Source organism: Berghia stephanieae, chromosome 9, assembly GCF_034508935.2.
Source record: "Berghia stephanieae isolate SIO BIC M18660-M18661 chromosome 9, UCSD_Bste_1.3, whole genome shotgun sequence".
Taxonomy (NCBI): Eukaryota; Metazoa; Mollusca; class Gastropoda; order Nudibranchia; family Aeolidiidae; genus Berghia; species Berghia stephanieae.
The window spans coordinates 44,699,890-44,726,539 of record NC_088368.1 but is presented as its reverse complement, the minus strand read 5'-3'; the positions used below and the strand labels follow the sequence as shown (position 1 = coordinate 44,726,539).

General features: G+C 35.7%; 1 protein-coding gene across 3 annotated transcripts in view; it reads right to left on the bottom strand.

Moving 5' to 3' along the window:
- Nucleotides 1–1,998: 1,998 nt before the first annotated feature.
- Nucleotides 1,999–26,650, bottom strand: part of LOC144980304 (flavin-containing monooxygenase 5-like) — a 57,569-nt gene continuing 32,917 nt past the window's right edge. For all 3 annotated transcript variants that reach the window (XM_078927960.1, XM_078927961.1, XM_078927959.1), the window contains exons 6-10: nucleotides 20,228–20,312; nucleotides 18,676–18,804; nucleotides 14,450–14,608; nucleotides 9,472–9,637; nucleotides 1,999–8,436 (exon numbers count right to left, since the gene is read on the bottom strand). In XM_078927960.1, the coding sequence (XP_078784086.1) occupies nucleotides 8,183–8,436; nucleotides 9,472–9,637; nucleotides 14,450–14,608; nucleotides 18,676–18,804; nucleotides 20,228–20,312 (793 nt within the window). In that variant the 3' untranslated portion in view covers nucleotides 1,999–8,182. The remainder of the gene's footprint in view (nucleotides 8,437–9,471; nucleotides 9,638–14,449; nucleotides 14,609–18,675; nucleotides 18,805–20,227; nucleotides 20,313–26,650) is intronic.

Below are 26,650 nucleotides of genomic sequence, written 5' to 3'. Positions count from 1 at the left end.
TGAACACCTAATGTTTTCTGTGAGGTGTGTCTCCTGTATGCAGGCAATATCTATCTTCTCATCCTGAAGAAACTTGGAGAGGGCAGTCTTTTTATGTTGTATCCCTTCTGCATTCCATTGTAGCAATTTGATAGTTCCAGTAGTCCGTAACCTTGCATCTCCTACCCTGGTTCCACAGTAGGAGGGCAAGGTACCACCAGATCGCTTGGGTGAACCCTGTTTATCAGGGCTCGACGCTAGGTCCGTCCGGCGGGAATCCCCAGACTTCGCGCCATATCGTCCGACAGTTTTGTTGTCCATCATTGTGAGGAGGATGCGTGTCACATTAATTTTTGGGTTGGTTTCCCTCTCCAGACTATTTGCGCCTTTCGGCTCTGCGACTCCGACTTCAGCGGTTCTTTATTCTCTGGATGTGATTCCATAGCCTTTCATCTTCCCAGATCCACAAGGCAGTGGTGGTTTGAAGTTGGAGTTTTCCTTCTCCTAGACAGACTGCTTTCCAAGGCTATGAGCTCTGTCCACCCATTAATGGTGTCTAGGCTGGGAGTCCAGGAGGGTATCTTTGTAGAGTGACAGTTTCCCTTCACCCCACCAGCGTCATGGGGCTAGCACAGCTTATTGCGTGAACTAGGGCAATCTGGCCACGGCGGTTGATTCCTCCCTTCATCCGTCACCTCAGACACATAGAAACTCGTGTCATCAGCCGGTTAGAAAGTTCCTTTCGGAATACTCCAACCGTTGCCCAGGAGGCGGGCGGGGAAGAATGCCCCTACGTGGACCCTGACACGAGCTGGAATGGGTTGCGGATCAGTACTGATCAAAATAATCCAATCCTGCCTCCCGGTATAGGGGATAGAAGACACAGTATGTACCCCCCTGCCCACTATGGGAGGTCAGGAACCCCACCCAGGTAGGGGATAGAAGACACAGTATGTACCCCCCTGCCTACTATGGGAGGTCAGGATCCCCACCCAGATTTTGTTATTTATTTGAAGCTGTTACGTACATTCATTTTTGTTCATTACATTTTACAGTCCACAGCTTCTAGCAGCCTAGTATCACTGATTCTGTCTACATACACTACTGACAAAACTGACTTCGCAAATCGCTATGGTACACTATGCACACATATAAAGATTTTATAAAGTGTGTTTGAAACAGTTCGTGCCAAACACACCAGAGAGATTTTAGATTTTAAGGTTGCGACACATTTAGGTCATATCAGCGCCAGTAAAAAAAAAAGAAAATGGGTTAGTAAAAAGTTCTAGAATTACAATTAAAGCACACAAGAAAATGTAAGACATATGGGAATTGGTTTAAATAGGAAAGGGGTGTAGATTCCAAGAGCACACTGTCAAAGTAGTTAGTTTGAGATCGCCTAAAAGTCTCATCCAGACACAAGCACAGGTCCCCGCTAAGAGGAACACACTCAAATGTTTACCAATCATATATAATGTGTATACAAAACATAATACAGTACATAACAGAGAGATGATTTACAAGATTCCAAGTAAGAGCCCACTATCAAAGTACTTAGTTTGAGATCACTAAAAGTCTCATCCAGACACAAGCACAGGTCCCCGCTAAGAGGAACACACTCAAATGTTTTACAAATCATATATAATATAAAGAAAGCTTAATACATTGCATAACAGAGAGATGATTTACAATGAAAAAAATATCATCTCCCAAAACTATAACTATACATTCCACTGTTTCCCTCCCAGCCAAGGAACTCGGGCATGGATCAGGACAAAACTAAGTAATCTCATTCCAAGACAAAGACAGAAAGCATGTTGGAAAACAGATATAAGGGGACAGAAGACGCAGTACGTACCCCCCTGCCCACTATGGGAGGTTAGGAACCCCACCCAGAAATAAATAAAAATATTACAATGCATAATAGAGATGATTTACAAGACAAAAAAATATCACCTACCGAAACTATGCATTTGACCATTTCCCCTACAAGAAAAAAAACTCACAAAAACACAACAGTACCAATAGCAAATAGAATGGGTTTTTTGTTTTGTTTTGTATAACACAGACATGACATAAAACAACAAACGTTTAGATAGTAATTGAATAGTCTTACATTTTGGTGAAATCAATACAAATCCATTCAAATAGGATTTAAAATAACAACAGTTTTAAGTAGAATGTGAATCAATAGATCAGGGTACGGCTATTCCCAGACACGCAAGCAGATGGAACGGAATACATTCTCCCCCTATCGACTCATTCTCCCCCTATCGACTATTTCAATTATTTGTAATTCACCATGGCCATGAGAATTAGTCCCATCTACTATGGCCATGAGAATTAGTCCCATCTCCGTCTATTCTTGGGTAACATCTTCAACATATAGATCTACACAGTGGAATCCGATCTTAAATCAACTTCTCTTGTTGGTCCCAAATTTTCTGTTCTTTATCGAAGTATGTTTTATTGATGAAGGAATAAATAACAGTGTGAAATTGAATGTAAGCTTCAATTTAATATACGAACACAGATAAAATAGATGTCTCATTCGTCTGTAGTGTTATTCATCCTGTTTTGTTGATTACAGGGAAACCTGAAACGTCCATTTTATCTGTTTTCATATATTAAATTGAAGCTAACATTTTTATTTCTTCGATGTTCGTGCAGCAACATTTACATTATTGAGGATAAAGTCAACCTTGTTTAAACGTCAACCAACCTTCCTGGTCGGGCAGTGTTCGCTTTATCAGTGTTCCACTGTACAAAGAACTACAGGGTAAATTCACTCAAAGTCGAACTTTTACAGTTCCAATGTGTTGACTTACAGAGAACTGGTTAGATTAGAGTGTCACCAGTCGGTACACACTGACTGAAAACACACAAACGATCTTTGATGAACCTGGTCCTGTGTTATAGATAGAATGAAGTTGACGTCACTCAGGTCTTTGTTATTGTTTTTCATCATCTGTGTTTATGAGTAATTCTCACTAAACTGTATTAATATTAACCAGACTATAAACGTTTAAGGTTACACTTACACAGAATTTTATGTGATGGTCCGTTATACTTCCGGATGGCAATGTTGTGAGCTTCTTAGCCAAGCGCATACTGTCTATATGAACAAATAAAACAATACACCAGTTTTGGGACAATTTATTATTGTCCAGGCATTACCACCATGAAAACATGAATCTGGATCTATTACACAGGAATCATCATCCATAATTTTGTTGGGCGATCCAGATGGAGATTAGAATCATAGAATCTTACCCAAGGAGAAAAGTTTAAAATGCCATCGGTGAGAATTGAGTCTGGGTCGTGGGAATCATGAGCCAACGCCATGTTCACCCCGCCCCTCCACCCCCTTGGAAAATGAAATTTGTTTAAATAGCACCTCAATACTTACAACATAAATCAACAATAAGCCATATCAATATAAACACACACACACACACACAGACACACACACACACAAGATGACAATGACACACATAACATATCCTGGTTTGATTTGTTAAAAATAGTTATTGACAGATGACAGCGTGTAGACAACGACAAGGTGTGTGTAAATGTCTTGACATGAAAGTAAAGAAAAGCTTCTTCCTGCTCGATGACCCCGTGACCTCTCGTTGATATGCCTGGCAAGTTATTGTTATGGATGTCTTTTTAAATTCTATCTTAAAGTTAGAGTTCGAGTCCCAGTTATATCACCAACCATTGATAGTTACGTCAGTTGTTGTATATTTTGTTGAAACCAGACAAAAGAATATTTCAATGACTCGGAAATTTTTTTAAAGCATTTTTTTGCTCCTGTTATCGACCAATAGCTTGGTGAGAAATTAGCGTATATAAAACAGCACGTGCAAATCATAAAGAAGGAAAATTGAGGTAAAAACAAAAATCTTGAAGATAATGACACAGTTCGTAACATCAAAAACTATATAGCCAAACAGCTTTATGCTACACGTTTAAAAATAAAAATATGAGGACGATTTTAAATGTGTATTCTGTTTGTTTGTTTTTTTATCATGAGTGAGTCATACATCGGATAATTTTTAATCTTTAGTTAAAATTCCATATTTCTAAAAATTTTATTTGAAATGTTCAAAACAATGTACTATAAAAAAAACCCACAAAAACAATAAGTTATAAAATAAACAAATGCATCAATCAATCCAGCAAGTGGGAAACCCCCTGACGTCAGGCCACAACCAGTGACTGGCACAAGAGTATAAATCTAAGTAGTAGAATTCAACAACAACAACAACAACAATCGTGCATAGGAAGGTGAAAACAATGAGTAAAAAATAAATACTGGCACAAATGAGAGAGAAATAAAATATAAATGAAGTTTCAACTAATCCATCACACAACCTTGACCTGTTGTCCGACTGTTTTTTGTTTTGTTTTTTTTTACCTCAAGATCAATGTCAAGGCCACTTTGGACTCGAGGAATAAATGGAAAGAAATTCAGCCTGACATGAAAAGGTCAAGGACGAATTTCACAATAATTCATCGTGTTGAAGTTAAAACAAATTCTTAAAGGACCAATTAGCTTTTAAAAAACTGATATAAATTTGTTTATAAATAGACATAACAGAGAGATGATTTACAAAGAAGAAAAAATTATCTCCCAAAACTAAGTATACATTTGACTGTTTTCCTCCCAGCCAGGACCAGGACAAAACCAAGTTTTTGTTTTTTTGTTTTTAAGGGTTTTACGGCGCTTGCAACACATTAAGGTCATATCAGCGCCAGTAAAAAGGAAGAAAATGGGTTAGTAAAAAGTTATAGAATTACAATTAGAGCACCCAAGAAAAGGGAAGACAAAGGGGAATTGGTTCAAATAGGAAATAGATGTAAATTCCAAGAGCACACTATCAAAGTACTTAGTTTGAGATCACTAAAAGTCCATCCAGACACAAGCACAGGTCCCCACTAAGAGGAATACACTCAAATGTTTACAAATCATATATAATACTAATACATAGTAAACATAATACAGTGCATAACAGAGAGATGATTTACAAGGAAAAAAATATCATCTCCCAAAACTATACATTTGACTGTTTCCCTCCCAGCCAGGGTACCAGGCCAGTGCCAGGACAATTGTTTTTAATTTGTTTTTAAGGGTTTTACGGCGCTTGCAACACATTTAGGTTATATCAGCGCCAGTAGAAATGAAGAAAATGGGATAGTAAAAAGTTCTAGAATTACAAATAAAGCACCCAAGAAAAAGTAAGATATAGGGGAATTGGGAACAAATAGGGATCAGATGTAGAATCCAAGAGCACACTATCAAAGTACTTAGTTTGAGACCACCTATAAGTCTCATCAGGACACAAGCACAAAATCCAACAAAGAGGAATACACTCAGATGCTTACATTATACATTCAAAATAACAAATATAATAATACATGAGAGAGATGATTTACAAGGAAAAAAAATATCATCTCCCAAAACAATAACTATGCATTTGACTGTTTCCCTCCCCACCAGGACTCCGACGAGGGCCAGGAAAAAAACAAGTAATCTCATTCCAAGACAAAGACAGAAATCATGTTGGATAACAGATATAAGGCGATAGAAGACACAGTATGTACCTCCATGCCCACTATGGGAGGTAGTGCCAGGACAAAACCAAGTAATCTCATTCCAAGACAAAGACAGAAAGCATGTTGGAAAACAGATATGGGGGGATAGAAGACACAGTATGTACCTCCATGCCCACTATGGGAGGTAGTGCCAGGACAAAACCAAGTAATCTCATTCCAAGACAAAGACAGAAAGCATGTTGGAAAACAGATATGGGGGGATAGAAGACACAGTATGAACCTCCCTGCCCACTATGGGAGGTCAGGAACCCCATCCAGAAATAATACATTTAAAAAGAAGCCAACAGTCCATTCCGATACACTTGGCATTCGATGACAAGATTCATACATTTAAAATCAAAACATTTCTACATTATCTAGTTTTATCTTCAACGAAGACAATGGAGAATTATTTTAACTCACTCAATCCTAGAGATTTTTGCTACTTTTCAAAATTTGAAAAAAAAATAAAAATGAGCATGTACATAGAAAGTTTTATTCAACTATCATTAACATGTAAAAACTAAAAACATTAGCTTTGATAATACGCCTATAATTTGTCTCAGAAAAATCTAATAGTAACAAATAGGCATGGAGTAAAAGTAACCCTGGGTAAACTACGGATATAGTCGGTGTTAGGGTTGAGTGAGTTAACATCGTGATAAAATCAAAAGTAACAGTTATATAAATAGTGATATAAATAATTAAAACGTTCAAGTCAACACATACCTCAATAATTGAAAGGTTAAAAAATCATGATTATCAGACAACAAAAAAACCCCCAAAATTTACTCAGTATTACCAACTGTAAGTATTAATCATTTCATCAACCCATTGAATATTTTGCATGAGTTTGCGAGTATATTTCCCTTACAACAATAAATAAGTTTTGTTTATTCATCTTAACTACGCCACTACCACATCATCTCATTCATCTGTGGTGTTTCAATCATCCTGTTTTATTGATAAAGGGGAAACCCGAAATGTTCATTTGATCTGTTTTTGTAATTAAATTGAAGCTTACATTCAACTTCACGTTATTATTTATTTCTTCGAGCTTCGAGCAGCAACATTTACATTACCTGACACCAATAAGACCATAACAATCACATTTGTAAATAAGTATGTGTCAATTTGACAGTTTGAGTAGTAATCATGATTTAATACCCTAATATCAATTTATTCTTTTCAACAAGTTTCATTGGAGGATATACTCATACAGGAGAGTCAAGCTCTTACTTATAACTTGATACAATTCAAATATACCCAATATGACATAATTTCAATACAATAAAATAAGTAATCCACCGAATAGTAAAACAAGAATATATATAAAACAGATAGCACACAAAAAAACAAAAACAGTTGAATATGTTGAGGTATAAATATGATCTTAAAGATTGGCACTATTTCCAAAAATGTATCTGGCACCTCTGTTTGTTAACTGGTAACCCTGTTAAGAAAAATAAATCATTACCCACCATTAAAAACTGTTCAATTCCCCCCCCCCCCCCCTCATGGATAGGAAACACCACTATGCAACAGCGAACTGACAGCCACAAAGTTCTTCATTCGTGTCCCAATTCGAAATTGGGACACGCGGTAAGAGTTCAAATGTCAATCTTGATCAATAAAATAATAAAACGTTGAGAATATCAAAAGTCTTTGGAATGAAATCTAACAGAAATCTACCACAAACATCTAAAGACTCTGATTAGTCATATACCTTGTGTAAATATTATTAATTAACGAGCAATAAAACAAAGGAAAAAAAAAAAAAAGGATCGTAGAGAAAACCTCTTTTAAGACCCTTCCCCCCTCCTGTCATTATGATAATTATCATTTACAGAAACAGACGGCAGTCCAGATTCAACATCAACATTCCAAATTTTAGAATCAATAACAGATTCTATATAAACAGATAAAAATCTTTTAAAAAGTAAATTTTCATGAGACGAAGCTCTATATAAGTAGTCTTAGTCGTAGTAGTAGTAGTAGTAAGCCTCGCAGTCCGAATGACGCTTGCTGAGAATTGTGTGATTCAGTCATAGTCGATGAGTATAGCTGCTCTCTCCACCCATGTTGTTAATTGTTTCCATTGGTCACGGTCCTGGGCCAGACTTCAGGATTTTTTAAAAATCTTATAATTTAACATCTTAAAAATTCATCTCTCATGTTGCATCTGACATGCACGATCAAACAACAAAACATAAAGGTGTCTTAAAAAAACAAAGAATCAAATCTTTGAACATTGTAATAAAAATCAACAATAGAATGAAAATTTCTCTTTGATATAAATCACTTGAAGTAGAGCTACTTTTTTGGGTTTTTTTAATGAATAAAAACAAAAAAACCCCAAAAAAACCCATTAAAAACACAATTCGGATTCTCAATCAATCAATCTACCTCATAAAAATGAGGTATCAGAAAGATGGTGATAAGAAATATAAAAAAATACTGTCTGAAATTATCACAAAAGGTCTTCTAATATTAATTTTCAGAAAAACAAGAGTTCACCAATTTGACGTAAATAAGTGATATATACCAAAGACAACATTTTTGTCGGTCCCTGCCAAGATAAAACATCAAAAAATCGATGCCAAAATCAAAAAAATAAAAATCTAAATATGAAAAAGATGACAATTCCGATGGCCACCATTTTCCAAATCCTCAAATCAGACGAGTCTCTAGGAGGAAGTTGTCGGGTCTTGAGAGGGGCCTCAATCCGTTGCCATTGGGTCAGGATGGCATGACGGGCCCCTTCCCATTTGCCAGGGCCCATGACACGATAGTGGTACGGGGTCACGGGACCAAACACCATTTTAAATGCCAGGTAGGGGTCCGACTTCAATATGGAACCTGTGAGAAATACAAAACAAAACAAAAACATTGGATGTTTTTTTTACCTTAATCCATTTTGTCCCTGCATAAAATCCCGATCAGGATTTGTTAAATGGTATAAATTGTTTGCTATCCACTGGACAGGTCGCTAATCTATCACAAAACTATTAATATGAGTATATATTGAACTTTAAGAGAGATATCTTAAACTTTTAACATTCTGATGTGCTAACTGGTATTTTAGATTTAAATTAAAACTTTTTCTTTGTTAAGAAATGTTTTTTATTCCAAAAATATCAAGAGAGGTAGGATGAGTGGGAGAGAAGGAGGAGTAAAGGATGAGCAAGAAGAAGAAGAAGAAAAAGAAGAAGAAGAAGAAATAAAAGAAGATGAAGAAGATGAAGAGCAAAGACAGACAAATCTACAGAGAGAGACAGAGACAACCAAATAGATAATTTAGAAACAACAAGAGATGAAGTGAGTAGGAAAGTGCCAGAAGACAACAGAGAATAAAAATTTCGCGGTGGGGGTTCGAACCCACGACCTTACTGGTACGACAATTCCGCCTAGCCGGGGAGAGTGTGACTCTACCATATGAGCTATCCACAACCCCCAAAAAAGTGGCTTCAAACTGTAGTCTAACTTGAGCCTTCTCTTCCCGACTTCTTGAGGTCACGGGTTCAACACACACAAACACCGCGACCAAATACCGGAGCACACTCAATGTCTCAATCGTTTCTATGTTACATGTTTGTGTTGAGAATATTGGCTATTAACCTTAAATGCTGGCCAACTTACTTCGTGGCGTTTGTGTGTGTTGAACCCGTGACCTCAAGAAGTCAGGGAGAGACAGCTCTAGTTAGACTACGGTTTGAAGGATCGTGGATAGCTCATACGGTTGAGTCACGATCTCCCCAGCCAGGCGGAGTTGTCGTACCAGTAAGGTTGCGGGTTCGAGCCCCCATCGTCGCCATGAAGTTTTTTATTCTCCGTTGTCTTCTGACACTTTCCTACCCACTTCATCTCTTGTTATAACCAAATAGATAAACTTACAATAATCTGGCATGCACCCAGCCAATGTGGCGAGCTCGTCACTAAATGGGATGTAGTCAATCTGTATGGTATGTCGCCGTGACTTGACGTATCGGTGGGCCATGGCCGATTCCTTCTTACGAATATCTGTCCACATGTCTGTATTGCTGGGTAGAGTCACGGCACCCTGGGATGGATAGACAAGTGAAGAATAAACATGGAAAGGATCATTAATCATGTTCTCCCAAATTGATGAAATCTAGAACTGATAAAATTCAAAATTTAAAAGGATAACATGATTTTATTTAAAATTCTGTCCAGCTCACAGTCCTCCTCTTCCTGATCCCCTTCCAAAGCACTCAATTAGTTCCAGGGTTACAATAACTGTTGTGAAAACTGTTCACTATTATGGTCACCGTTGTGTGTATTGGGGTCAAATGAGTGGGTGTTCGATGCGTGTATGGAGTGTGTAGTTGGTGAGAGAGAGTTAGAATGGTCCGTTAGTAACAGAAAATGAACATAGGAATGTTTTGTAAACGAAGGCTTGAGGAAGCAAAATATTTTATTTAGATTAAAAGTTGTTCTTTATTGCTGAAAGATCGAGTCTATTGTAATTATTCCTAATCTACAACAATAATTGTGCATGAATTTCTTTTCCATTGAAGGTTTTTATACATTGGTCATGAATCTCAAATTCGTAAAGTGTGTAGGAAACTGTACCATACAAAGCAGAAAAAAAAAATACAAGAAAAAAAAAACATTTAAAAAATCCGTCTGCCTAAATTGGGGAGTGAACCTTAGACCTTCTTATTACCGGTCAGACGTGCTAACACTACACCACAGAGGTTGCTCAATATTTGGGACAATTTAACCCTCCTCTCCTTACCAGCTACAGGAAAATCGTCACATTCGTTACGATACAACCAACATTGTTCTTATTCAAATTTCTTTTGTACATCATAAAATTTAAAGACAATGAACAGTGTGTTGTAGAGCATGTTTTGCTAAAGAAATTATGTATCGCAAGAATTTTACTGCTATTGTGTCAGAGTGATAAAAAATCTATTTTTGTGTTAGTTGGGTGTGAAGTTTTGGGGAAAATCCTGAAAATGGCTGGTAAGGAGAGAGTTAATGTTTATATTCTCCACATGGTGCGCGTTACAATTGTGAATTGTCAATCCTCCTCACCTGCATCAAAATGAACAAACATTGAACACTAGTGAACGAAGACGAAGACATTAAACCATCTCAAGGAAACACACAAAAGAAAAGAAACATACAGTGCGACCCCTGGATAATGACATTGCCCGGGGACCGGAAAATTATGTCATTTTTCCATGGTATTCAAGATGGCGGAAAAAGGGGGGTGTGGTGAGACTCGTGAATACATTACAGTGCGATGCAGGGACAGTGCCTGATAGAAGAAACCACCCAACAACATTTGAATGTGCATTTCTCCTGTTTACAATAAGTATACCAGTCAAGCTTTCACTCTCCAACGTGTATTGTCATTGCTTTGATCGTAACAGTACACGAACACCATTTTATAAAACTGAGAATAAATCAATCAAACCAAGTGCCGAATTGATAACACAAGAACACAGATGAACACATCTGGTTTCACGGCACAAGAACACAGATGAACACATCTGGTTTCACGGCACAAGAACACAGGTGAACACATCTGGTTTTGATTTTATATAAATAGATAATGTTGATGACTTTTTAATGCCCACATTTTTATTCAAATTCAAGTGCACCAAAATTTAAAAGCACTTAAAATTAGTAGATCCACATCTTGTGATATTAGGGGGGGGGGGGGGGGGGGGGGGGAGCGACACTAAAGGGTCATTTTTTTATTTTATTTGATGAAATATCCTAAACTTCTATGCACAGTCATAATGTACCAGTTTGGGAAGGATGATTACATATAATTTTTTTAGAAAAAAGTTGCCCGTTGCTAAGGAAACGACGCCATATTGAAAAATAGACAACAAATCTTAAAAAGTCAAAGGCTTTTTTGTTTATCAACTGATTGTCATAATATTTTGGCCAGAGGTAGAAAAAAGGAAAATAAAGAGGCTCTAGAAGCCCGATTTTTAATTTTTTAATTAGAAACTTAAAAAATTAAGTTCAAAGTTATTACTCGATTATTCCCCTTGAAATAAGTTACATAATGTCAAATTACTCATAAGAATTTTTTTTTTTTTAATCCGGCTCCTAGAGGACCTGCGTATTTGTATGATATTCATTTGTAGAAAGTTTGAAGAAGATTGGTTGAAAACTGAGGGAGGAGATAGGTTTTTAGTGACGAAAATTGCAGTTTTGAGAAAAACGCATTTAAAAGACAAAGTAAACGAGTTTCGGGAAAAACTCTCCTCTCGCTCTCTGATTGGATTGTGACCACATGACATAATTAAAAACAAAGTGATTGGTTGTTAAAGATAGAGGAGAGTTTTTACTTTTAATTGATATGTTTTTGCCTTTACTTAGTTATAAAGACTATTTGATATTCTTTCATGAAATCAGTCCACTGTAACTAAAAATGGGCAGGATTTAACCATACCATGGGTCACAAAATACGTTTTTTTGAGTCGAAAAAAATGAAGATAAAGTTCTCATGCAATTTTTTATGCAGACAAATGGTCACATGACAACATCCAACCAAAATCTAATTTTTGCAAACTGGGTAAAAAAAAAAACAACAGATATCGCCCAAAATACTAACAAATTTGGACCGATGTTAAGAATAGCAAACTGATTTTCAAATGAAAATTATAAAGTGAGAGGCCACAGCCATTTAAATAGGGCCCAAACTTTCACTTTAGTTACTTCTTCCCTCACTGGCTACTGTCGAGTAATGTAAACAATCCACCGTCAGCCACAGTGATAACAGCGGTCAAGACGGGGTGCATTGGCAATAAATTATGTCTGCAGGTAAATCTCATCGCTTTGAATTTCTCTCAGGCAGAGAGTAGTAGAAATCACATCAAAATACTCAAATTTCTCAGCCCATTGTGGACGCAGCATCTTTTTCATAATTTTCAAACATATATGGATACAAAGACCAGCTTTTCCTCTACAAGACGCAATTATTTTTATTTACATCATTAAATGATAAGCTTGTGTTTTGCTCTTTTGAATAATCAGAGTTTTTTATGAAATAAATATTAAAATTATAAGTTTAAGAAATATTTAAAAATTCAAAATATCAAACCAACACTTTTTACCATCAAGTGTGAGGGATCAGAGAAAAGTAGATAAAATTATCTTTCATATATTATGTAGATTCAGGGATTTAAGAATAGAGGGTGTGGAAAGGAATCTCAAAAATTATTTTTGTTACCAACAAAGAGGAGAATATTTCATTATATTTTAGAAACCCAATAATAAAACTAGATAGTGATGATAAGAGACATTTATTTAGTTTGATTTCATTGAATTTAAGCGGAAATTTTAGATATTTCTTAAATTCACTTATTTAAGTTCTGTTCAGGTTATGGAGAGACACACTGAAGATGGTCATCACACTAGTACAAATGAAATATGTCGAATTTGTTGTAAAAGAGTACAGAGCCGTGCTGAGAGGATTAAAAGACTCTAGACGTTTTCTACAATTGACTATAAATATAAATGAGAAATTCTGATATATTTAAATATTTCAATTTGCGAGAAATGTATATCACTGATACATAATTTAAGGAAATGCGATGCAGGTATTGATACCTTTGGTTCTGTGAGAAAACTCTGAACAAGAAACAATACTTAATGAGGTGAATATGATCCTTATCTTTCACCAGTGATGTGCTATATGCAGTCTATATGGCACACAAATTAAAAGAGGTGCAAGTCAAGTACATAAAAAAAAAGTAATGGGCACGGATATCTCAAAAATAAGGTTAGGAAATTATAAGAACTCTTTAAGATTTTCTTAGTGGTTTTGATGGTCTTTAAATGAATGTCGTTATATAACAATTTTTAATGGAATTCTTATAATTCGTTGATTCTGGGATAAATATAAGTGAATCACATTTGACTATGTTACTGGTTTATTAAAAAATTTCTATTAATACAATGCTGTGATTGGATTTCAATTTTACCTTACTCAAAATCCTGACTTTTACGTACAGGTGACCTGATATCTCAAAAACGCCTCAATCTACTGATATAAAATGTATATGTCTACATTCTACAGATATTCAACATCATTTCCATTACTTTTGTTTTAAAATCTTAAGTGTTGAACATGTTAAAATGTTCTCTTAAAAATTTTAATTCACTTAAATTTATGTATCAATTTCATGGGTTATCCCTCTTGCTTTTTAACACCATCATAATTATGATTAAATAATCAATAAAAACTCTGTTAATAAACTGTTCGGTGGTATAAAAATATTTTTGCTACACTTAATAACGGCAATACTACATTAGTTTGAAATTCAGAAAAAATCGATCAAAATGGCGAAAAAATTGTCTCCCTCTCTCAGTGTAAAGCTATGACTCATCATCACTAGACTGGCTAGATTTACCTGGCGAACTAAACTGAAAGCGATAAACGCCTGTGAGGCTGTTATTGTGTTTCCGGCTATTTCCAACATATATAAGACCATAAATATCCATAATTGCAGTTATTTAGTCTTAAACAAGGGGATTTCGTTACGATTTGCTTCTACCCATATCTAACCCAAGATCGTCACGGGTACAAATCTTGTCATCTATATCGCCTATAGAGCCCTTAACCCTCTCCTTACCACCTACAGCTAAATCGTCACATTTGTTACGACACAATATACATTTTTTTTTAAATTCTGATTTATTTTGTACATCACCATGATCTTTGGTTAATTAATAAGAACATAAAGTTGTTTTGTAGAGAGCTTGTTTGAGTTTAAATAATCAATTTGTCTGCTGGGTAAGCCTGCCATTTTGGGGAAAATATTGGAAATGGTCGGTAAGGAGAGAGTAAAGGGGAAGTCTATCAATCACAACACCAGCTTACCTTGATGACTCTAGTGGCGAGTCGACATTGTAATTCACTGACTGGCATGATGGCACCCAACGGTTGGAAACAACCAATCACAGCCAGGGTCTTGTGTTCCAAGTCTGGAGGGTACATGTATTTGTACAGCTGGACGTGATTCTCTTGGACATCAATGACCTGTGGACAGACATCAGAGAGGAATCAATGACTCCGTGACATCGATGACCTGTGGACAGACATCAGAGAGGAATCAATGACCTGTGGACAGACATCAGAGAGGAATCAATGCCTCCGTGACATCAATGACCTGTGGACAGACATCAGAGAGGAATCAATGACTCTGTGACATCGATGACCTGTGGACAGACATCAGAGAGGAATCAATGACCTGTGGACAGACATCAGAGAGGAATCAATGACTCCCTGACATCAATGACCTGTGGACAGACATCAGAGAGGAATCAATGACTCTGTGACATCGATGACCTGTGGACAGACATCAGAGAGGAATCAATGACTCTGTGACATCGATGACCTGTGGACAGACATCAGAGAGGAATCAATGACTCTGTGACATCAATGACCTGTGGACAGACATCAGAGAGGAATCAATGACTCTGTGACACCAATGACCTGTGGACAGACATCAGAGAGGAATCAATGACTCTGTGACATCAATGACCTGTGGACAGACATCAGAGAGGAATCAATGACTCTGTGACATCAATGACCTGTGGACAGACATCAGAGAGGAATCAATGACTCTGTGACATCAATGACCTGTGGACAGACATCAGAGAGGAATCAATGACTCTGTGACATCAATGACCTGTGGACAGACATCAGAGAGACATCAATGACTCCGTGACATCAATGACCTGTGGACAGACATCAGAGAGGAATCAATGACTCCGTGACATCAATGACCTGTGGACAGACATCAGAGAGGAATCAATGACTCCGTGACATCAATGACCTGTGGACAGACATCAGAGAGGAATCAATGACTCTGTGACATCGATGACCTGTGGACAGACATCAGAGAGGAATCAATGACTCCGTGACATCAATGACCTGTGGACAGACATCAGAGAGGAATCAATGACTCCGTGACATCAATGACCTGTGGACAGACATCAGAGAGGAATCAATGACTCTGTGACATCAATGACCTGTGGACAGACATCAGAGAGGATCAATGACTCCGTGACATGTCAGCAAGTCACAGTGATGTCCATGTCCCAGCATTCCTTGCGAATGGCTGGAATCAGGGATATAAGAAAATATGAAACATGGAAAGTTTCAGACTCCAAAGCATCTTCAATTGACATTAGGAGAAATCCCTTGATAAAAAGATTAATTGACATTGCATTCATTATAATATTTATCATCAGCTTTATCGCCAAGCTGTATACGATTTATAAAATTTAAAATAGGTGAACAGGCTACATTTCATATATGGTATGACACTCTCTCTCTGTAAAAAAAAATATATTGAGCTTTTATATAGCACAATATCCACTTAACACGCTCAAAGCGCTTTACAAGGGGTCCCTGTCCAACAGCAACATTTAACATGAAGCCTGTAAGGCGATATTATAATTTTTTTCGGACAGAGACAACGCTGTAAATGGCCAGGTACTCATTTTACACCTGAGTATGGTGAAAGAATGTGAGTAAAGTGCCTTTTCCAAGGACTCAATATGCGCCGAGCGAGGCTCGAACCCAGGACCTTCCGATCCGAAAGTGAGTGTCATACCACAAGACCACATGTGCCATATTTGTCTGACATCTTCCAAGGCCAATAATGCCCAACTCAAATCTAGTCTGCTCATATAGAAATCCAGTTCCATAACAACTGTCCTGTCCTGACACCTTCAGGCCATTAGAAAACTCTGGCACCGTTAGAACCTCCAAAATTCACACTAATCTGAAATAGGACAAAAGTACATAAAATTCTTTTCTCAAAGATTTCAAAATATCCATACCTGCCTACTTGAAAATTTCAAATTCAGTAAGAAATACAAAATTCATCAGTAATTAATGGTCAAATTTCAGTAATACTAAAGCAAACAAAAATAATGATAGATACACCCTTTTATATATGTAAAATAAATTTACCATGTTATATTTATTTTTTATTTTTTTTATTGTTTTTATTGATTCTATGAATCCTTGATTTGGCTACGAATTATTATTGTTATTTTATTTTTTTTCACTTAAAATTGATATTTATATTGTAAAGTGCCCAGAGCTTGTGTTTTACACGAGAATGAGCGCTATATAGATGTGTATTATTATTATTATTATATATTATTATTATTATTATTATTATTATTATTATTATTATTATTATATAAGCCTACTACTTATGCGGGTCAAGCCTCAATCAAAGTCCATTTTCCACAGCATGGCAAAATATTCATAAGAAATCAAGTCCATTGAATAAGTAAAAACTACATCTGCTACAAATTCTACACATTACAGATATAAACACCATTTACAGTTCTTCAAACAAAATATTTATACACACTTTATTTCAGATGATCAAATAATTCTACTCTTACTCTTATTGAGATTTTTTATTGCAGCATGCGGTAAATAATGAAAAAAAAATTATTATTTTTTAATTTAACGTTGCGACCATTTGTATCAGTAATATTTCTTCTATTTCCGTAAGTCCGTAATAATAGGCAGGTATGTATATCAAAATGCCTGGACAGAGGTTCAGAAGGAACTAATGGCTTGTTCAATGTTTTCAGTCAATTTACTGATTCAGTAAGTGGGCGGTTTTGGCTACATAATTTATCCACTGAGTCCAGAGGTCCGTCACATCTGATAGTGTCCTCAAACTGCAGACAAAATACCTGTCTAGTTCTTACCCAGAAACCTCACTTAATAATAATAATAATAATAATAATAATAATAATAATAATAATAATAATAATAATAATAATAATGATAAATAATAATAATAATAGTAATAAAATAATAATAATAATAATAATAATAATAATAATAATAATAATAATAATAATAACAATAATAATAATAATAATAATAATAATAATAATGAAATTTATTTATATTGCGCCCACTCCTCTCTACAATAAAGCTCTAGGCGCATAACAATAACTTCAATCCATTCAAATTTCTCTCTCTCTCTCTCTCTCTCTCTCTCTCTCTCTCTCTCTCTCTCTCTCTCTCTCTCTCTCTCTCTCTCTCTCTCTCACACACACACTAACTCTATCTATCTATCTATCTATCTCACTCCCAGTCTCTCTCGCTCTCTAACTCTCTCTCTCTCTCTCTCTCTCTCTCTCTCTCTCTCTCTCTCTCTCTCTCACACACACACACACACACACACACACAAACCTTCCAACATCCAACTATTTAACATATTTAAAAAAATAAAGTAATATATACATATCCTGTGATCATCGTCTGCTCAAATAAAATAACTAATAAATTAAGAATTCTCGAAATAAATAAGTTTTTAAGTGTTTCCTGAAAGCGAGTTCAGTAGGGACGTCACGAAGAGATAAGGGGATCAAAGCTCCAAGCCAGATACATGTCCACCCTTATGGTAATAAAAGACACAAAGATAACCACGCCTCTCGGACAGTCATCATAATGTAAACAATGGCAGAGATTGGTTAACATAGCAAACTACACGCGTTTTACTATCTATGGTATGTGTCTAAGTAAAATACACACTTTTTTTTGTTTGTTTGTTGCTTTAGGTCTCTTCCAACACAATTGAGGTTATATGAGAGACCGCTGAAACAAAAAAACAAGCAATCTAACAAAAATAGTACAAATGTAAATCAAAATCATAACCTAAATATATCATAAGCTAAATTATAAATAACCAAGAACAAACAGGCAGAAGATTTACAGAAAAAAAAAATCCCCTGTCAAAAATACAATCACAAACCAAAGAAGCAGGATAGGCTAGTAAAGAGAACACACTGTTCTACCGCTTGATCAATAGAACCAAAAGAGAAAACTATGTGTAAACATTAAACATTTGATCGAGAAAATCGTGTGATAACTAGTCACCCATTTGGCGTGACAATAATAATGATCATAGAGAGGTTGATTTCATTCACGATATTGTTTATAAACAAACAACTATGTTTGTCCGGAGCACGAGTGAAGGTATGTCAAAAATTCCATGTTTTGATTGGTCAAAAATCTACTGGTTAATTATAAAGAATAACCTTCCTAGCTGCCAACTCTACCTCTTTATCGATGAAGGGAAAGCCAAAGGAATATCCTGTAGCCTTGACAACCACGTCAATATTTTCCTCCTTTGTCCCATCAACAAATTCCACTCCAGTCTCGGTGAATCTTTTGATGTCTGTCTTCACCTGATGGATGATATAATAGTGATAATAATATACAATAATGATAATGATGTTAATAATAATAATAATTATAATAACAATAACAATAACAATAATAATAATAATAATAATAATAATAATAATAATAATAATAATAATAATAATAATAATAGTGAGTCAAAAAGTAATGGGACAAATTATCTCCTACTGAGTTCATTTCTTTTTTATGTGACGTCACATTTGGCTCAATTTAACTTACACATGTAGATACTCTTTAAACCAAAAGTTAGAAATTTTAATTCTGTCAAATTTTGACAAAGTTATGACAATTCAAAATGGCTGCCCCAGTGGATGGCCTTCAGCGACAGGAAGCTGTCATTGAGTTTCTTGTTTTCGAAGAAGACACCTCGAGTAATGTTTTTAAATGCATTGGTAAAGTCTATAAAACTCAGGCATTTTGTAGACGTCGTGTTTTAGGTGGGTTGAACCTGAGTCGAAGAGATAATCATTGGAATGGCGACACCCCTCTTCCTCAAAGACGAAAACCTTGAAAGCTGAGAAATCAGCTGGGAAAATTATTCTCTCTCTCTCTCTCTCTCTCTCTCTCTCTCTCTTTCTCTCTCTCTCTCTCTCTTTCTCTCTCTCTCTCTCTCTCTCTCTCACACACACACACACACACACACACGCATTATTCCTACAATGTTTTGAAACACATTAGAAGTGTCATTCACCCTTTTTCACTTTTTGACACCATCAGCATGGTTTAAGCATATATATTGCATTCACTCAAATTTACCATGCTGTTATCACAATCATTTCCTTGTTTATTTATATGGGAAAGAATAAGAATAAGAAAGAATTTGCTTTGGTTTTGTACTATTAGTAAGTCATAATGATGAAGGCCTATGTATGGTCAGTATTATTATATGGCTGCGAAAAGCTGGACATTAGATAGAAACTGGAGGCAGCAGAAATGTGGTTTCTTAGAAGGATGTTAAGAATCTCATGGACAGAGAAGAAAACTAATGAAAAAGTATAAGAGCAAGCTGAAACTAAAAGGTTATTAATTCGTACAATAAGAAAAAGACAAATGCAATTTTTAGGGCACCTAAATCGACATAAATGTATTGAACATCTTGCTCTCACAGGAAAGATAGAAGGTAAAAAGAGTAAAGGTAGACCAAGAAAAACATATTTGAATAGTTTGAACAGCTGGGTGACAAAGAAAGAGAAGAGTAATATTAGTTTTCTGAGGTTATCTGATCAAAGAGATGAATGGCGTACCATGATCACCGATGTCTGGCAAAGACTTGGTACTTGAAGAAGAAGAAGTAAGTAATCAGGATGGTTTAGAGAGTTGTACGGATTAACACAAAATTAATTTTATTGAAAAGGTCAAGAAAATTGAAAAAGATAATAAGATAATTCAATTTGATTATTTCCAGACCTTGACAGCTCCACAGACAATCCTATTGGGTATATCGTCATTGACCATTGGATGTTGTTGGAATGGCAGATAGTCGGGGGTCAGGCTGGGGATTAAAGATATAAAAAATAATACTGTACAATCACATGGGAACGTGGACCTAGCCTCTCTTTACATGTCTGCTTAACTCTCTCCTTACCAGCCATTTTCAGGATTTTCCTCAAAACTTTATACCGAACTAACACAAAAATAGAATTTTTATCTCTGATGACATAATAGCAGTAAGTTCTTGCGATAAATAATTTCTGTAGCAAAACATGCTCTACAACACACTATTCATTTTCTTTAAATTTTTTGATGTACAAAAGAAATTTGAATAAGATAAATGCTGGTTGTATCGTAACGAATGTGACGCTGATTTTCCTGTAGTTGGTATGGAGAGGGTTAAAACAGCTAGGGTAAAAGAACTAAATATGTCAAAGAACGTTTCAGCAACAAATTCTACTTAAGCCAAACATAAAAACAATATAACGTGAATATAATACATAAGTTTGAACTGTGTTGCTATAATAATTTTTGTTTTGTTTGTTTGTTTTTTTTGTTTTAAGGGCTTTACGGCGTTTGCAATACATTTACGTCATATCAGCGCCAGATAATAATTTTTTAAAAGTAGTCCATTATAGCCATGAAGCCAATGGAACCAGAGTTTATCACATTTTCTGTAGTGTCAAACTTGCTTACTACCCTTTGGTTAGGACACTAGTCTATGTTACAAAAGTATTTTTTGACAGATCTAATAGACCTGGGATGCCACCTGGAAAAATTTTTAATGCCTGAAAATTGCATGAATGTTCCATTTATTACGATGAGTACGCCTTCAAAGTATCGAAGTGGAGCAATGTGTCGTTTATTATGTGGAGTATGGCTTCAAAGTATCGTATTGGAATGAATGTTCAATTTATACGTTGAGTATGGCTTCAAAGTATCGTATTGGAATGAATGTTCAATTTATACGTTGAGTATGGCTTCAAAGTATCGTATTGGAATGAATGTTCAATTTATACGTTGAGTATGGCTTCAAAGTATCGTATTGGAATGAATGTTCAATTTATACGTTGAGTATGGCTTCAAAGTATCGAATTGGAATGAATGTTCCATTTATTACGTTGAGTATGGCTTCAAAGTATCGAATTGGAATGAATGTTCCATTTATTACGTTGAGTACGGCTTCAAAGTATCGAAGTGGAATGAACGTTCCATTTATTACGTTGAGTATGGCTTCAAAGTATTGAAGTGGAATAATGTGTCGTTTATTACGTTGAGTATGGCTTCAAAGTATCGAATTGGAATGAATGTTCTTCTTCTTCTTCTTCGTTCCCGTCACGTCACATGGTCAGTCCGGTCTGGTGAATGAAGCCCACAGTGGTCCTGAGGTCGTCCTCACTGCCGTACAGCTTCTTTGAGTATGGGGTTGGGTCAGGCCAGAAGTTCCTTCTCAACTGGTTGTACCTTGGACATTCCATTAGGACATGATGTCCATTTTCATTTTCAAGTCCGCAGTCACATTGTCCAGAGGCACCTGCTCTGGACATCCTCCACATATGTTCCTTTAACTGGTTGTGTCCAGTTCTCAGTCTGAAGATGATGACCTGTTCCTTTCTGTCGAGCACCTTGATTGGGTCATTCATGTTGTATTCTGGGTGCTTCTCTCTCCATCTCTGAGACTGGATAAATTTGGCCATTTTGTTAATTTCTCCTGTTGAGTACGTTGGGGAGGGTTGCTGCATGCGACTGCCTGCCTTTGCCAGTTGGTCAGCGATCTGATTTCCAAGTATCCCACAGTGTCCTGGAATCCACTGCAGTACAATGTTGGTAAACTTGCTTAGCTTCATGAATGTTCAATTTATTACGTTGAGAACGGCTTCAAAGTGCCAAAGTGGAACGAATGTTCCATTTATTACGTTGAGTACGGCTTCAAAGTATCGAAGTGGAATAATGTTATACCATAGCATAGTAGGTACTTTGAGAGTAAATAATACACCAAAAAAATTAAAATGGTCAGATTTTAAACTAAATTGTTAAAATAAAACATGGACATTTTTCTTTAAAAGTTCTGGATTGCATCGGACCAACATAACCAGAGAAGCCAGAGGATCCGATCCGGCCAGTTGCCAAAAAGCCGGATTTCCAGCTAAAGCTAGAAAGATGGCATCCCTGTAATAGACCATCTACCCAATCACTGCTGGAAGGACAGGGGGGGGGGGGGGGGGGGTCAGAAAAAAATAATTATCTCAGCTGCACCTGCTTGTTTGTTTTGTTTGTTTTTAAGGGTTTTACGGCGCTTGCAACACATTAAGGTTATATCAGCGCCAGTAAAAAGGAAGAAAATGGGATAGTAAAAAGTTCTAGAATTACAATAAAGCATCCAAGAAAAGGGAAGACAAAGGGGAATTGGTTCAAATAAGAAACAGGTGTAGATTCCAAAAGCACTCTATCAAAGTACTTAGTTTGAGATCACTAATAGTCTCATCCAGACACAAGCACAGGTCCCCGTTAAGAGGAACACACTCAAATGTTTACAAATCATATATAATATAAAGAAAGCATAATACAGTGCATAACAGAGAGATGATTTACAATGAAAAAAATATCATCTCCCAAAACTAACTATACATTCGACTGTTTCCCTCTCAGCCAGGGGATCTGGCCAGGACCAGGACAAAACCAAGTAATCTTGTTCCAAGACAAAGACAGAAAGCATGTTGGAAAACAGATATAAGGGGATAGAAGACACAGGATGTACCTCCCTGCCCACTATGGGAGGTCAGGAACCCCACCCAGCACCTGCTTGTAAGGCAAGGAAAGTCAGCTGTAAGGTGAAATGAAATATCCTGGTTAAGTTAATGTGTTTTTGTAGAAATCTACTCTCATCTGATTTTTATCCTTTACTCATTGTATTCTCTACTATTGATTTGGTTCCTGGCTAAAGATAGAAGAAGTGTTTGAACCAAAAATGTCAATTGTACATCTTTGATGAGTCCTTGGAAAAGGCTCTTTACTCACATTCTCTCACCGTACTCAGGTGTAAAATGAATACCTGGTCATTAACAGTGTTGTCTTTGTCGGAAAAAAAAATGTAATATCGCCTAACAGACGCCATGTCTCGTACTATATGTTACGTGTTGCTGTTGGTCAGTGACCCCTTGTAAAGCGCTTTGAGCATGTTTAGTGGATATTGTTATATATAAAAGTCCATTTATTTTTTTTTAAAAATCTATTTTTACTTTTTCTTTTTTTTTTAAAGCTCGTCTATTCATTTCATTCAATACTTTTGCCACAATAATATGTGACCCCTCGTCTCAAAACGGTATTAAGTCGGGATGATTAGGATGCTAAAATTTAGAATTTATAGCCAGAAATATCAGACTTAAGTTTAGTTTATATGCTTTATAGAGGAGAAGGAATATCATATCTTACTGTGCTAAATACCAACGTTTTATATTTTTGACCAGTTTAACTATAATTTGACTTTTTAGCATCTGGTCCATCCCGACTTAATACCGTTTTGAGACGAGGGGTCACATATATGGTAATTTATGCAAAATTGGATATTGTTCAACTGTATCTCTAATGCGGGATTTCATATATATCTGCAAATTACAACACAACTATACCATTTACTCTGTCGACATTTGAAATTGATTTAAAACATCCATTTAATAATTTACACATAGTCATGCTTTAACTTTAACCAATATCAACACATTTCCCTAATGCGTAAACACACATCGCGAATGTGTAATGATACTAAAAAATTTGGTGATAGATCATTTGCTTGTTTCGGCCCCAAGATTTGGAATGAACTACCACGTGGTCTGAGGGAGTGCAAGTCTTCACCTACCTTTAAAAAGAATCTCAAGACACATTTTTACTGTATTTGTTTTTATTGACTCTATGAATCCTTGATTTGGCTATGAATTATTATTATCTTTTTTTTTCACTTAAAATTGACATTTATATTGTAAAGTGCCCAGAGCTTGTGTTTTACACGAGAATGAGCGCTATATAAATGTGTATTATTAGTATTATTATTATTATTATTATTATTATTATTATTATTATTATTATTATTATTATTATTATTATTATTATTATTATTATTACTAAGAAATATGCCAAATGTGTTCATTTATTTAATTTGTTTTTGTTTTTTTTTAATTTTCAATTCTTATTTGGTTAGGGATTTTTTTTCAACACCAAATTACATAAATTAACAAAAGAAATTAGAAATTAAAAAATGACTGGTATACAAGTATTTAACGTAAAAGTAAAACTGTTCAATCTTAATTAAAATATTATACAGTAATTTATAACTAAATTTTTTTTTTTTAAATCACAGAAAGCATTTTTAAAAATACCATCTGTCACCTTTAAAATAAGCATCAATTATTTCACAACACAAAGTGTTTGCCTGAACCAGCTTGTGAGCACCATTGGTTAAAACATCCATGGATAATTGACACAAAGAGACTTCACATCAACAATGTTAATCGTTTCATATTCATATACGTTACAGTGAATGACATAATCAGTCGGATGGTGAAAAGGTTTGAACTGAGATATTATTGACAAATTTAGTTAGAAGGTCAATTTTTTTTATTATCAACAATGATTTCTTGTCATAAATGATTAAATCAACCCTTTTTGCACATTTTCGGGAAATATCAATGCTCAATTTCAATTCTAAATATTTTTTTACAGCTAGTGATGTTGAATAAGTATGAAATTTGAGAAAAGTTGCTGGATACCTTTCCCATACATCTGACCGTAACTTCATGAAAAATCACCCGATTTACTTCAAATAAAGATTACAATGTTCTGGGGAGCATATTCTTTCAGAAAATGGGGCGGGGGGGAATGCAAATCCAAAATTGTCACCTTCCGACTGATTATGTCGTGCACTGACTGACACCAGATGGTGAGGAAGCAGAATGAATACAGAGAAGTCCATATTAACTGAGGTTGACCTTTTCCACTTTGACATTAGTGACCTTTCACCTTGATAACGATCCCTAACTGTATCAGGTCAACCAATATAAAAATTCTAAATACGTGTTTTTATTTATGAAAAATATACGTCCCTTTCCAAATACCACAGTTTATTTTTGTTTGTTTTTAAGGGTTTTACAGCGCTTGCAACACATTTAGGTTATATCAGCGCCAGTAAAAAGGAAGAAAATGAGATAGTTAAAAGTTCTAGAATTAACAAATGTAGATTCCAAGAGAATACCATCAAAGTACTTAGTTTGAGATCACCTAAAAGTCTCATCCAGACACCAGCACAAGATCCCTCTAAGAGGAATACAATCAAACGTTTACATTTTACATTCAAAACGACAAATATAACAATACATAACAGAGAGATGATTTATAGGGAAAAAATTATAATTTCCCAAAATAATAACTATACATTTGACTGTATCCCTCCCAATTCAAGGACTCCAGCCAGGGGCAGGACAAAACCAAGTCATCCCATTCCAATACAAAGAAAGAAAGCAAATTGGAAAACATATATGCGGAATGAGATTAGCGGAAGAGTAGCATCCCTTGATTGGACGTCACCTTACAGAGAGAAAGTCAACATGGTTTGCGCATGCGTCTCTCTCGTCCTCGCTTTTGGTGAAGTGTCTCATGCCGCTTTCACCGGAAACGAGGACGAGAGACGCATTCGCAAAACCAACATGACGTTCTCTCTCGAATAACTTTTCCGCCAGTGACGTCCAATCAAGGGACGCTACTCTTCCGCTAATCTCATTCCCTATAGGGGAATAGAAGACACAGCAAAGCCCACGATGGGAGGTCAGGAACCCCACCCAGAAATATCACAGTTTATATCAGACCCGACTTGATACATTGGTTGCCTGGTACCAAGAGGGTATTGTATTTGTATCAAGTTAGAAATTCTCTCTTTTTTATATATATTATACAAAGATCAAAGACGTGTACGGTAGGTAGTTGTAAACTGAAGATCATATCCCTCTTGAAATCATTACTTTAGGGGGATTTGTATGTTTGTGTGTGTGTGTGTGTAATGTGAGTGTGTGTATATGTGTATCTGTGTGTGTGTGAGTTTGTGTATTTATGTGTGTGTACATGTGTCTGTATAGATATTTATATGTGTGTGTGAGAGAGAGAGAGAGATAGAGAGAGAGAGAGAGAGAGAGAGAGAGAGAGAGAGAGAGAGAGAGAGAGAGAGAGAGAGAGAGAGAGAGAGAGAGAGAAAAGACAATGAAACTAAACACCAATAACTTTTCACGACAGACTGAAGCTGGAAACAGAATTTTAAAAGAATGAATAAAACTACAATATTTGTATTATAATTGGAAACATTTCATGCTGTCTTATTATTATTATTATTATTATTATTATTATTATTATTATTAT